General features: G+C 39.7%; 1 protein-coding gene across 1 annotated transcript; it reads left to right on the top strand.

Annotated features, from left to right (window-relative positions):
- The first annotated feature begins 307 nt into the window (after positions 1 to 307).
- On the top strand, positions 308 to 9,138 carry LOC121524816 (folylpolyglutamate synthase, mitochondrial-like). Its single transcript, XM_041810330.1, has 13 exons — positions 308 to 340; positions 3,212 to 3,325; positions 3,447 to 3,500; positions 3,690 to 3,754; positions 3,912 to 4,026; positions 4,948 to 5,025; positions 5,137 to 5,198; positions 5,283 to 5,385; positions 5,675 to 5,752; positions 6,003 to 6,150; positions 7,127 to 7,155; positions 8,576 to 8,642; positions 8,807 to 9,138. Exons 1-13 carry the CDS (start codon positions 308 to 310, stop codon positions 9,136 to 9,138), a joined length of 1,278 nt encoding a protein of 425 aa, XP_041666264.1.
- The last annotated feature ends 4,455 nt before the right edge of the window (positions 9,139 to 13,593 follow it).

The raw sequence follows: 13,593 nt of genomic DNA, 5'->3' as shown, positions 1-13,593 counted from the left end.
AGGCCCCTGCTGTGATTGAGTTTGACACTCCTGCTCTAGAGTCTTACAGTGTTGCATGCAGAAAATTATTCTGAAATCTGTATTCTGTTTCATTCACTTTTTAGACCATGTTCCAACTTTTTGGAATATGGGTTTGTACTTGAGAAAAAGCCTGGGGCATGTTTTACAAATGATCTGTTATAATATTTTAACCTAAGCCGAACCCAGCCCTTCTCTGTCTCTGAGAGGGGCGGAGTCAGCAAGCTGGAGGTGTGTGGTTTACCTGTTAGAGGAGCTGCAGCTCTGACAGCAGATGCTCAGACCCACCATGGATCAGGACCAGGAGAGACTCACTGGGAAGGTACGTCATCAGACTGGTGTTTTATTTGTTAATGAACTTTTCGAGAAGGCACACAGGGATCAAATTTACAGGAAGACCCATCCTCTCCTCACCTCCACGGTGCTTTACCTGTCCAGCTGTTGGATTATCACACAGGAATCAAACAACCACTTTCTGAAACAACATAGACACATTTGGATTTTTGCTACTGTGATAAATGTGAGCATTTAAAGTCGAATAATTTGAATTTTAAGCAGGATGGACCATGTTTTTGCTGACCTTCATGGGGTCTTGCACAGGGCTGGGCCCCAGGGAGCTTTCCGACCTTACATTTAAGTATTTCTTATTCAGTCAGAGGTTATAGAACGCCAACAGTGACTGAACAGGCAGAGGGAAAATCATCATTCTGTCCATTCTCATTAGTCGGACATACATTTACAGTCTGGTATTAGAAAATGGTGTAAAACTAAAGATTTGGAAAGCTTCTTTCATCATCCCAGTTTTGAAAGCTGGCATTCTCTCAGGCCCAAATAATTATAGAGCCATTGCCAAACCCTCAGAGTTGGAAAGTGCTAGAAGGGCTGGTCTAAAACCAGTTAGAGGGGATTTTTTTTTTTAAACGAAATGGCATTTTAACACTTGGAGAGTTTGTGCTCATTTTTTTCATTCTTGAGTTTTTTGTGCTTAGCAGCTTGAGTGTGACTAATATTTAAACAATGCCTAAAGATTAAACAAGTCTGGCTTCAGAAAAAGCAGAGGCTGGCTGATATCAGGTTTTCCTCAGCAGAATCAAAAAGGTTTGCAAATTATTTAAGTGGTACAGAGCAAAGTGTTTAAGGTGATGATCTGTTGTTTAGTTTTTAAAAAAATGGTGTACCACAAGGGTCCATATTGGACCAGGTTTATTTATTAAACTCATTATTATTGAATTATTAATAAATCTCTGTGATTTAAGATCTGTCCTCAATGCCACAAGGACAAAATTATGTTTCTCAAGGTGAACTGAAAAGAACATTCATACTGAGTCAGGAAGAGAGTTTAATGTTGCTTTGTACATTATACACTTTTTTTTTCAATTTTTTAAATAAAATGAGTCATTAGACTACATAGAATGGAAATCTTCCAAAGGCAATACTTTCAATTAACTGGTCCATCTTCTTTCCAAGCTCCATCTAAAGTCGTAAACTTGGGTAGTTCCCAAAAGAGTACGATGGATGAATGTTGCTGGAAGTGCTGGTCTAAAACCAGTTAGAGGGGATTTTGTACAAAACAGCATTTTAACACTTGAAGAGTTTGTGCACATCTTTTTCATTCTTCATTTTTAATCATTTTGGCTGTGTTCGTGTATAACGCATGGATTTTGGCAAGATTGTGTATTTTTATTTGTTCTTGATATTTCCAGCTCAGCTCCTACAGTTGGGCTAAAATACACTGTTTACAACAAGAGTAACACTCAAGCTGTTAAAAACAAACAAACAAACAAAAAAAATGCTCCACTGAAACTGCAATTTTGGTCTCACTTTCATTAAAATACATGCATTATCTTTTCTGCTTTGTACAGTGTCTGAGTTTTATGAAAAGCGTTATATAAACTACTCACCACCAGATGGCGTCATTTTGACTACTTTAAATTTACTGGTCCATCTTCATTCTAAGCCCCATCTAAAGTCATGAGCTTGGCTAGTGCCCAAAAGAGTACAATGGATGAATGTTTTTATCTACATCATTATTTACATCATTACATTTTTCATTTTACATCAGATTAGTCAGTCAGTGACTGAAAAAGAAACAGGGCTGAAGCCAGAGGTATATCCTGTACCATCTGAGGAATAATCCAGAAAAATCAGCAATACAGTGGAAAAGGTTTTAATTTATATTTTAAGGTTTGATTTTCTGACATTTTAAGTCTTTTTGAATCCCAGCAGAGAGTTAGACATTTTCAGTTCATCATTAAGACACTTTCAAAACCCCCTAAAACTGGCACACATCTTTATTTTACATTTGATTTTTACACTTTTCAATGAATCTTCTTCCCAAGCCATAGTTCCCTGTCAGACTGACTAAGATGGCATTCACGGATTTTACAATATTTTGCTGCATTCATTTTACCCCTCTACCTTTAAAAGCCTTCCAGGGCCGACTGCTGAGAAGCATCCCCACAGCATGATGCTGCCACCACCATGCTCCACACCGGGGATGATGTGTTTGTGGCAATGTCAGTGTTTGGCAACTTGTCTGATGGTCAAAAAGCTCCATTCTGGTCTCATCAGACCAAAGAACTTTCTTCAGCTTGACCACAGACTCTCCCACATGCCTTCTGTTGAACTCTAGTCCAGATTGAATCTGAGTTTTCTTCAACAGTATCTTTCTCTTTGCCACTCTCCCATAAAGCTCTGACTGGTGAAGAACCCAGCCAACAGTTGTTGTCTGCAGAGTCTCTCCCATCTCAGCTGCTGAAGCTTGGAACTCCTTCAGAGTATTCATAGGTGTCTTGGTGGCCTTTCTCACTAGTCTCCTTCTTGCACACTCACTCAGTTTGTGAGGATAGTCTGATCTAGGCAGATTTACACATGTGCCACTGATCTGAGCTTTATCGCAGAGTGGCTAGACAGAAGCCCCTCCTCAGGGCGAAACACATGAAAGCCCACTTGGATTGAAAGCCATTGGTTTTGGACCAATCACTGATCCTCGGGGTACTCCACACCTGACAAGTCCTAACACAGTTTCATGAATTTTTCCACACACATCATTCAAAAGCTTATCCGGCCAAGACTAACAATCCCTTGTTTTCCATAAATCTCTAATTCGAATGGTCTGTGATCTCTGGTGTGTGGTTGAGTATCCTTCAGATGATGCTGTGGTTGTTAATATTTATTTTTGCCTGTTCTGCAGGATTATTTCCACATTCTGAGCACACTCCCACCCCGATCCGAACATCCCAAACAGGAAGAACATGACCAGATGTTACAGATCATGGAGAGCTTCATGAAACGAGTCAGCCTCTCAGTGAGTGAATGGTTCCCACCATGAACACAACAGGACATAAAGCGGAATGTCGCTAATGTTTTCTGTGATGGGGTTGTTAGAGCTCATTTGTCTTGGCTTGTTTGTGGTTTTTGTGGTAAAGGTGGAGGAACTGGATCGTCTCAATGTCATCCATGTGGCGGGGACAAAGGGGAAGGTGAGCTGACTACAGACACAAACTGCTCTAACAGTTGTAGTTTTACTTTTGAATTGAGAACAAATAGACTTCATATTAACAGCCACTCAGGTGTTAAACAGATCACTGATGCAAAATGTAAAGGGCTATTGCCACTGATGTTAAACCATCTGGTTCCCCCTTTGCTGAAGAGCTCTGTTTTTCTTTCAGGGCTCCACGTGTGCATTCACTGAGCAGATTCTGAGAAACTACGGCTTCCGCACAGGATTTTACAGGTAACTGTGATGTAAAGAGTGCAGCTTTAAACACCATAACTTCTCCATCATGGGCCATTAGAAACTGAACAAACTAGAGGTCTTTTTGAGACGTATGCCAGGACACAGCATTATAAGCGTATAGAAGAGTGATGGTTTCTTTCTTTCTTGACTCCAGTTCTCCACATCTGGTGGATATCAGAGAGAGGATGCGAATCAATGGGCAGCTGATTGATAAAGATGTTTTTGATAAAAACTTCAGGCTGGTTTATAGGCGGCTTCATGAAACCAAGGTAAGACAGGATGGTAAAAAGGGATGTAAGGATAAGGGTAGGGGTCAGGGGATAAAGGGATTCAAAGATTAGGGTAGGGGTTGATAGCGTAAGGGATGAAGGGATAAGGGATAAGGGTTAAGGGTTGATGGGCTAAGGGATGTAAGGATGAGGGTGGGAGTAAAGGGATAAAGGGATGAAAGGGTTGGGGTAGACGTGATGGATAAAGGCAGGGGTCAAAGATTAAATTTAGGGATGTCAAGATTAGGGTGGGACCAAAAGAAAAGGGATGTAAGGATGAGATTAGATGTCAAGGAATGGGGGGATATTAGGATCAGGGTAGCAGTCAAGGGATGGATCTAGAATTGCAAGGATAAGGATAGGGGTCAGGAATGAGTGAAGGGATGTCAAGATGAGGTTAGAGGTTGATGGATTAAGGTATAAAAGGATAAGAGTAGTGTCAAAGAGATGACAGGATGTCGAGGTTTTAAAGATGAGGGTAGGGGTCAAAGGGTAAATTTAGGGATGCAAGGGTAAGGGGAGGGGTCAAAGGATGTAAGGATGAGGGTAGTGGTCAAAGGATGTAGGGATGTGAAGATGAGGGTAAGGGTCAAAGAGTAACTTTAGGGATGTAAGGATGAGGGTAGGGGCCAAGAAATTAAGGGATGAATGTATGTAAGGAGGATAGTAGGAGTCAAAGGATGAACTTAGGATGAGGGTAGGGATTGAGGTGTGTAGGGATGAGAAGGGACGTGTAAATAAGACTTGACTGTGATTCTGGTGTATACACTGAATGTTCCCTACTAAAGCCCTTCTTTTCTGGCAGTTAGAGTGATTCAATTACTACTTAAAATACAAAATGACCACTGTAAGACTGAGTGGTTAAACTCATATGAAAGGAACATAACTAAATAATCGATTCTGATCTTTATCTTTTCGCAGGAAGCCCATGATGGAGCGATGCCAAATTACATGGTTTTTTTCACCCTTGTGGTCTTCTGTGTGTTTCTAGAAGAGAAGGTAGGAAGCTGTCCCTGTCCCGTCTCTTCAATAAAGGCATAAAACACCAAAATCAACATTAAAAACCAATAACTGACATTTTTCATTTGGACAACTCTAACCTCTTTCCAGGTGGATGTTGCTGTTGTTGAAGTTGGTGTTGGGGGGCAGTATGACTGCACCAATATTATAAGGTTAGACCCATGCACATGTGTAGTGGCTATTTAAAAGTGTTACCATTTATTATACCAAATTATATAACTTTTGCAGTTGTGCAGGAGGCCGTGGGTGTGTGGTATCGCCTCTTTGGGTATAGACCACATTAAGATCCTTGGAGACACCATCGAAAAGATCACCTGGCATAAAGGAGGGATCTTCAAGGTGGGCTCAGGACTCATCAAAAGCGGGTCTTTGTGAAAATGGAGCAGCTGATGTGTTTTTAGACCTTGCATATGCATTTATTTTGTAGTAGTAGTAGCTTTAGGTTTTTTGTCACGGAGGCTAAAACAAGGTTAAAATATCATTTAGTTTTTAAAATCAATGATAGGAGAGAGCACAAGCTGTTAGGGAGGGTGAATCTGTTGCTCTTCTGCCTTCCAGGAGAAAAACCTCAGTTTTTGAAAATATCCATGTGGACTAGGCCTTCATCATGTGTGTTCTGTGTTTTTAGATGGGGGTTCCTGCCTTCACAGTTACACAACCAGACACTGCTCTGGCTGTGCTAAAGGAACGTGCCGAAGAGATCAACGTAAGTAGACAACACCAGTTCTGTTTATGAAAAATCTCTTAATGCTGGCTACAAACCTTTAGGAGATGTGATTTGGTCTGTTGTCTGTCATTCTAAAGAAAATAGCCAATGGGCTGCTGCCTCTGACCCATGGACTCTATGTGCCGGTGATTAGTGAAAAAAAAAGGACATGCATGTATGCCATGCCACGTATGCCAGATTACCAGACCAGCTCTGGTTTGGAGTAATCCTGTTTCACCTGTTGTCCTAGTGTCCTGTGTGGGTGTGTCCAGATCTGGAGGACTACCAGACGGACTGTGGACCCCTTCGTTTGGGCCTCGCAGGGGAGCACCAGCTCTCCAATGCTTCCTTGGCCCTCCAGTTGAACCATGCTTGGCTCCAGAGAAGATCTTTAGCAGGTGGGAATGAGACAATGATGAATATTTGTGCTGTACTGTTGTAGAGGCAGCTTCAGGATTATTTTTTTTTTTTTTTTTAAGATTTTGCTTCTTGGTTGACTTACTGAACTTTCTAGGTAATCAGCTGTCATTAGCTTTATCAGAAAGACTTCCCATTGATGACTTAAAATGCATGCTTTTTTTTTGCCTGTGTCAGTGACAGCCAAAGCTGGAGGCATTTTGTTTTTGGGTTGTCTCTCCATCTGTCTGCACCATTCTCTGGCCAGATATTGCCCTGAGGTCTACATAAGGTCCTCCTTATTGAACTCTCCATCCAGTACCAAACCACGTTAGACCATGTAGAGCCAGAAAAATGTGTAAAGTATCTGGTCAAAATACAGCCTCCTCATCATAAATCCTGCATCCTGCAGCACAAGGAAAAGGTCATCAGGAGGTAAAAGGGTAACAGGGCTACTACAGCACCATTGATGGTTAACTTTTGGGGTGGAAAAGCTCAGAATTTAACATGAAACTACACATACTTTGTAGTAAACATAAACCTTTTAACTTCATAATGTACTCATCTATATTCGAAGCAATAAAATCACAGAATTAAGTCAAAATGAACGGCAGATCAACCCAAAACTAGAAAAGCACTCAGAGAGCGCAGACCTCTGCCACTAGCCCTATCTCCCAATAGTACAGAATCCTTCAAAAAATTCCTGGATCCAGGGTTAACAAGAGAGAGAAACACCTAAACCAGATCACTCCCAAAATCTAATCAGTTCTTTCTTATGCCATTTATGACATTTCCTGAAAATTTCATCAAAATCTGTCCATAACTTATTGAGTTATGTTGCTAACAAACAAACAAACTAATTAACAAATAAACAAACAAATCCACCCAATCATATAACCTCCTTGGCGGAGGTAATAATCGACTTCTGACATACTATTCCATGTACTCTCTCATGATCTTGTATCCTGTTGTCTCAAGCTACCCCGCGCTCGAGGCACTCTTCCAGTGTGAGCGGGCGCTCACTTTCAGTTTGGTAAAAAGAAGGAAAAAATTTCATACCAATGATGAAAAGAGGCACAAAAAAAAAAATAGTGGCAAAAATGGGGGTCAAAAAAGTGGTTCAAGTGGGTAAAATGGGCAGAAATGGGCAGAAAATATGTTAAGACTGCATGGAAAAGTGTCAGAAATGGGGCAAAAGAGGTAAAATGGGTGCAGAATGGCAAAAATGAATAGAAAAGTTGGTGAAATGGCATCAAAAAGTTAGCAAAAATGGCCTAAAAGTAGCAAAAATAAGTTAAAAGTGGCAAAAATGGGTGGGAAAGTTGTTGAAACAGGATTTTTATTGTAGCAAATATGGGTTAAATGTGGCAAAAATGTTTGTGAAGCAAAAAAATTGTGAAAAGAATGTGAAAATGGGTTTCAAATGGAAAAGATGGGTTTACAAGGGCAAAAATGAATGTAAAAAACAGTGAAATGCAGTTTAAATTAGAAAAAAATGGGCTGAGAAATCAATGAAAAGGGTAAATAGTGCCAAAAATAAGTCAACAGAGGTAACAATAGGAGAAGACTGGTAAAAAAGTGGTTAAAGTGTGTTAAAAAGAGAGAGAGAGAAACACCTAAACAACCAGAATTATTGGCAGCACTTTGGTGCTGGAACATTACGGCCTTATTTCTACTTTGTTAAGGCTGTCACCAGAGTTCTGCTGTTCAATCTGTCAAGAGGAAGAGACTCAGCTGACATGCTCAAACTACTGGTGGTGAGTAAAACATCTTCAACCAATACTGAGAGTCTCACCATGGATATTAAACACAAAGACGTATTAGGAGATGTTGATGTAGCTGTACTTTTCAGCCCACATCCTTCACTTTAACCCTTTTATCATTTTAATATATACAGTTCCTTACATCAGTTATTGTAGTTTAGACATGGCCCCTTTCAGAATGACCAGTCTCTTGGCTGCTGGTCTGATTTCTTAGTGTTTTATAGAACATTTCTATTTTGGGTGGGACGTCCAGCAGGCATTGGGGTGGTTTGCAGAGTGCAAAGTGGCTCAGGTAAGAGTCAGCTTCTCCAAGTTTGAGTTGGCTCTTTGTTGGAAATGATGGATTGTTCCTTCTAGGTTTAGAGGGAGGAACCTCAAGTAAAGGAGTTCAAGTTTCTCAGAGTCTTGTTCAGAAGTAAGGGTGAATGAACTGTATCATCAGCAGTATTGCTGACGTGACAAACTGTCATGATGGAGAGCTGAGCCACAGGGCAAACCGAGAGACAGAGAGTTTCTTCATTCACAGTTTGGGTAGATGTCAAAAGCAACAAGAACATTGCTTATCCAAATATTTAAAAGAAAATGGTAAATACTGAAGACAATGTCAACTCTAAAACACTAATCTGACTATTTCAGCTAACTTCTGTGTCTTTTTCTCTTCCAGCCGTGTCGCTTCAACCTTGCAGTGTTCTGTCCGAACATCCCTGATGCCAGCACCTTTTGTCAAGCAGGTGAAATGTTTTTTTCCACTGTTTTCAACTTAAAATGATCCTTACCTGAAGTTAAAGGGACTTTATGTCACCTGGATAGACTGCAAGCATGTTAATTGCAAAACATATGCACTTAAATAGCTTGAGAGAGTAGTTCTGATCCAACGTCTCCCCATGTCTCTCAGATCTCTGGAATGTAAATAACACCGTTGAGGACATGATGGCTTTCTGTTTGGAGCATGAAAAGAACTGGAGACTGTTCAACAATCTCCAGGATATTAATGGTACCCACCAGCACACTCTGGTCTTCCCCTGCATCCGCAGCGCCCTCCGGTGGATCACCCAGGGCAGAGACTCAGCGCTGACAGACTCAGCAGACACAGTCCTGGTTACACCTAGCACCGAGGCCAAAGCTGCTCCGCTCTGTGATGCTGCACAGATCCACATCCTTGTCACAGGGAGCCTCTTTTTGGTGGGGGGAACTCTTAAAAACCTCCACCCAGAATCCTACAAATGAGCAGAGAGTTTCATTGAGTCTTGAGTGCAATTTAAATATGGGAGTTAGTTAAAAATGATGAATGCAATTAATGTTGCAAATTCTGGAATGCTCTGGGGCACGGATGATGACAGGGGAAGAGGTTGTTTATCTGCTGATAAAACGGCCATTTTGGTTGCTAAAGCTTGGGAGGATCATAAGGATGTTTTTTTTTTACCTCTGCCAAGAAGGAGGCAGGGTTTGTTAGTGTGTTAATTACACTGTAAAAAATGTCCGTAGAAAATACGGCAAAAGACTGTCAAATAGCAACAGTAAAAGACCGTAAAATAAATAAACATATATTACTGTATAAAATACACAGAATTGCTGTAAATCAAGCAACGGTATGAAACATAAATTTTTACAATTAAAGTACGTAATAATTACAAAATTGTGCCGTTTAAACGAAAGAAGATTGTGAAAATAAAGGAAAAATACTGTAATCTTCAAGACGGGCAATTACTCTAAAAATTACAGTAGTATTTTGTTAAAATTACAGACTTTTCTCTCATGTACATTTAAATTCACAGTAAAAATCTGTGAAAAAAATTGCAATCACATACCGTAATTTTAGCAGGGACAAGAGGTTAAAAAAACTGTATGATCAGGAAAGTTCTGTAGAAAATACAGTAAAAACCTGTCAACCTGCAAAACCTGTGAACAAGCACCAATTTGTTGTTATGTTCACAGTTGTTTCTCAGTGCTACACCACATGATGCTGCCTTGTGAAATAAACGGACAGTTACAGTTAATATGAAAACCTTATTGAAACAAGAATGGTACCAAAAATCATTTTGTTTGTTCTTAATTTGATGGATGAAAGTGGTCAATTATTTTAGTTTAACTGATTTATTGGAAAAGAATGATGTTAATTGCTCTCACAAAGAATGCCATTGCATTTGTAAAGCCATTCCACTTCCTTTAATGCATCTAACACAAAATACATTGATGTACTTTAATGTTTCAGTCAATCTTTCAGAACTGAAATTGGATGACACATATTACCGATAGGAAATGTAACAAGGTAATTGGAAAGAACTATTTTATATATACATAAAGAGAGAGAGAGAGAGAGAGAGATACATACTGTATATATAATATGTATATAATACAGTTGAATATATAGTATATACATTATATAAATACAATACTTATTTTTACTGGTTAAATAACTTAAACATGAATGCAAATAGAATGACAAGAAACCCTCCATAATCAGTTTTAAAAATGAATGTGAACTGCACATATAGTCTATCAAATTGATTTCTAAGGGAAAAAAAAATTCTTAAAAAAAAAACAATATGAAACCATGGTTTAGTTTCTGAAATTTTAATTTACTTCTCATACCTTATGTAATTTAATCTAAACTTCTCTTTACCTGTATGTGGGGTTATTTATGTCTAGTAAATACGTGTTGTTTCATGTGCCTATGCTGTATTAACTCTTGGAATCTGTTCAATAAAGTTGTATCAATATAAAAAATAAATATATAAAAATAATTTTGAAAAACTGTTTCCCGTCGCCATTCAACCCTGTCTACACAGGAACGTCTTCTATTCTGTCTGTACTAGAACAGCGATTTGGGTGTTTAAAAATGGAACAATTTGGAAACGAGCTCCAGAGTGAACAGTTTTCATTCACCTCCTTCCATGCACACAGTGCTGCTTTCTCGAAATGCGTTTGCGCATTGTGGTTGCAGTCAATTGCCATGCGCGAATACGGTTTCGCGCAGGCGCGGGGAAAGAAGGACCTAATACGCATGCGTGTGTGGTTCGTTGGAAAATCAAACCGCCAACGGCTGCCTGGTAAACTACAGCTTTTTCGTGTCTTCTGTGGTCTCGTGTGCGCGGAAATATTTCATAAAGTTGCTGTCTGCTCGTAGAACGAGCTGCAAACGAAGATGGAATACAAAGCAGGACATTGGCGTGTATTAATTCGACGTCACCCGGAGCATCAGCCTACGAGCTATTGGTAAGGTATGTAGAACCTCTTTTGTCGTAGTGTCAAATTTTTCTTGAGTTCTTTTCATTCAGTAACACCACGTGTTTATAGGTAGAAGTTAAATGGGTCAGGAGGCTTTTTGTTTCAATTCTAGACCAGCCAACATTGCTGTCTGATTTGTATTTTTTGCTGTCATTTTAGCGTGGAGAACGTTTAACACTTGCTGTGTTGGGGACCATAAGTGAACCCCAAGCTCAGAGCTAACTCCGCCCACTTCAGACTTTTGAAAAATGTACAAAAAATGGGCGGTTGGGTGCTGGGAACACTTGGAAGAGGGAGAGAAAAAGGACGGAGTTTTCCAGATGAGGTGGGAGTGACCGTGAGGACCGTGATGCCCCCTAGCCAAAAAGTGAGAGTCCCGCCGCAGCACTGATGCTTCAGAGCGACCTAAGGTGAAGGATTTTTCCCCTTCAGAGTCACATTCATATCTGTGTTCAGAGTCCCCTGAGGCAGGCTTTCCAGCTTATTCCTACCCTTCCATGAATATGGGCGCAACTTCCGTTCTATCTAAACGGGACTTTGTATAGAAACGAGATGCTAAACGTGACTATTAAAGCAATTTTGATACCAAACTACATAAACTTAGACTGCTTAACCTCAAACGGGATAATATTATTATTATTTCTCTAGCCTCTACTGGAGAGTTCAAATTGATGACATTACTTTAGATAACCTACACGGGCATATTTAGCTAACTTTATTAGCTTTATATCAGTATAAAAAGATACATTTCTAGTTTGTGGAGTTGCTGAAATTCTCATTTTACACACTAATCCCTCTTAAATATGGGAATTATATTTATAAAATTATCCATGACTCAAGTTGCCAGCTCTTCAGTTTGGTAAATGTCAAGTTTTGTATTAAGAATTAATGATAAATTAATACTAAAAGAATCACATCCCCGATGCACTTAGACAGTGGACAGCATGTTGTGAGAGACATATTTAACTTTGTCATAATATTAGTACCATGAACATAGCAACAGGTACTGAGCATTGCAGAAAATATGATTAAAAAATTTCAGCTCATTGATTTAACAAAAATGAAGCAGTATTTATTACAGCAAATATTTATTTATTTCAGAACAACCACTGTGACACTAAATCACTTTAGTAAGCCTTTGGAAAATCATGTTTTTGCTATTATTGTTACTGTACTGGAAGTTCCACTTCCATTCATAGCTACAGTAGACCCCCAGGAATAATGTGGTATCCACCTTATTTACTTATCTACAGCTTATAATACAAACAATGTGAACATGTGATAACAAAAATATAAATATTTACAAATTCCAGAAGAATTCCTATTGAAACAACTGTCGTTCTTTGTTAGCGTCCATAGTTAGGTGCTGTACTAGAATACATGTATTTAATGTAGCCTACTTCCGTTTTGGCACCGGAAGTTTCGCCCATATTCACATTTACACCGTTGCGGCCCCAGGAATAAGGTGGATAGTGTGGTGGTGGACTGTGGTGGTCCTGGGCACTACCTGTTGGCTCCAGCACCTCCTAAATGCACAATGGGGATATGTGCACGTCAGTGTCATGGCACTAAAGATTTAATAGCTCACTTGATTTTTGCAGGATGCCACAAAGCTCAAGATTCAGAGAGGACAGTTGGAGGGCTGCTCAGAGGACATAAAGGGCTTCTCTCCTGTTTCGACAAAAAGGAAGACAACCTCTTTTGCCTTGTTGAAACATTCTTGCCAGATGGGGTACCAGTGGAAAGCCTGCCCCATGTATTGTTTTTGTAGTAAGTGGATCTCAGAAACACTTTAAAGACTCATTTGGATGGTAATGGATGATTTGCTTGTAATTCTTTTCTACTTTTATCATCCTCCCAGGAGCCTCTTGCTAGGCTTCAAGGCAGCTCATGCTATGCATTGACCAGCATTGGGATCCACTCAGGAGTTCCTACAGAGGTAATAATTTTTCCTCTTTAGAGGTAGTTATATGGTATAGTGTAATGCTGGCAAAATGTTTTATTTCCTTCCAGCCGTGTGCATCATATGATACAATATCAGTTATTTTTATAACTGTGTTATCGTCACCTGTAACAACTGCTATCCTGAGGAAGACGGTTCAGGACAATAAGAGCCAAAACTAACAGACTGAAAAACAGCACATATCCCAGAGCAGTTGCAATAATAAACTAGAAAAACACTCAGAGAGCGCAGACCTCCGCCATTAGCCCTATCTCCCAATAGTGAAGAGTCCTTTAAAATTCCTAGATCCAGACGATGATCTGAATCAGTCCCAAAATCAAATCAGTTCTTCCTTTTGCCATTTCTGACATTTCCTGGAAATTTCATCAGAATCTATCCATAACTTTTTGGGCTATGTTGCCAACAAACAAACTAACAAACCCTGCCAATCACATAACCTCCTTGGCAGAGGTAATAATAATGCACTGAATGGAACTGTGCAAAATATCGTT

The sequence above is a fragment of the Cheilinus undulatus genome, linkage group 17 (genome assembly GCF_018320785.1).
Source record: "Cheilinus undulatus linkage group 17, ASM1832078v1, whole genome shotgun sequence".
Taxonomy (NCBI): domain Eukaryota; kingdom Metazoa; phylum Chordata; class Actinopteri; order Labriformes; family Labridae; genus Cheilinus; species Cheilinus undulatus.
The sequence above is the reverse complement of the archived record's forward strand: the minus strand, read 5'-3'. Positions and strand labels throughout refer to the sequence as shown.

Bases quoted from the DNA above. Each gene is read 5' to 3' on its own strand.
- LOC121524816 (XM_041810330.1), top strand. From the start codon at position 308: ATGGATCAGGACCAGGAGAGACTCACTGGGAAG. The intron at 3,501-3,689 runs GTGAGCTGACTA...TTTTTCTTTCAG, and splicing joins TGGCGGGGACAAAGGGGAAG to GGCTCCACGTGTGCATTCAC. The intron at 5,026-5,136 runs GTAGGAAGCTGT...ACCTCTTTCCAG, and splicing joins GTGTGTTTCTAGAAGAGAAG to GTGGATGTTGCTGTTGTTGA.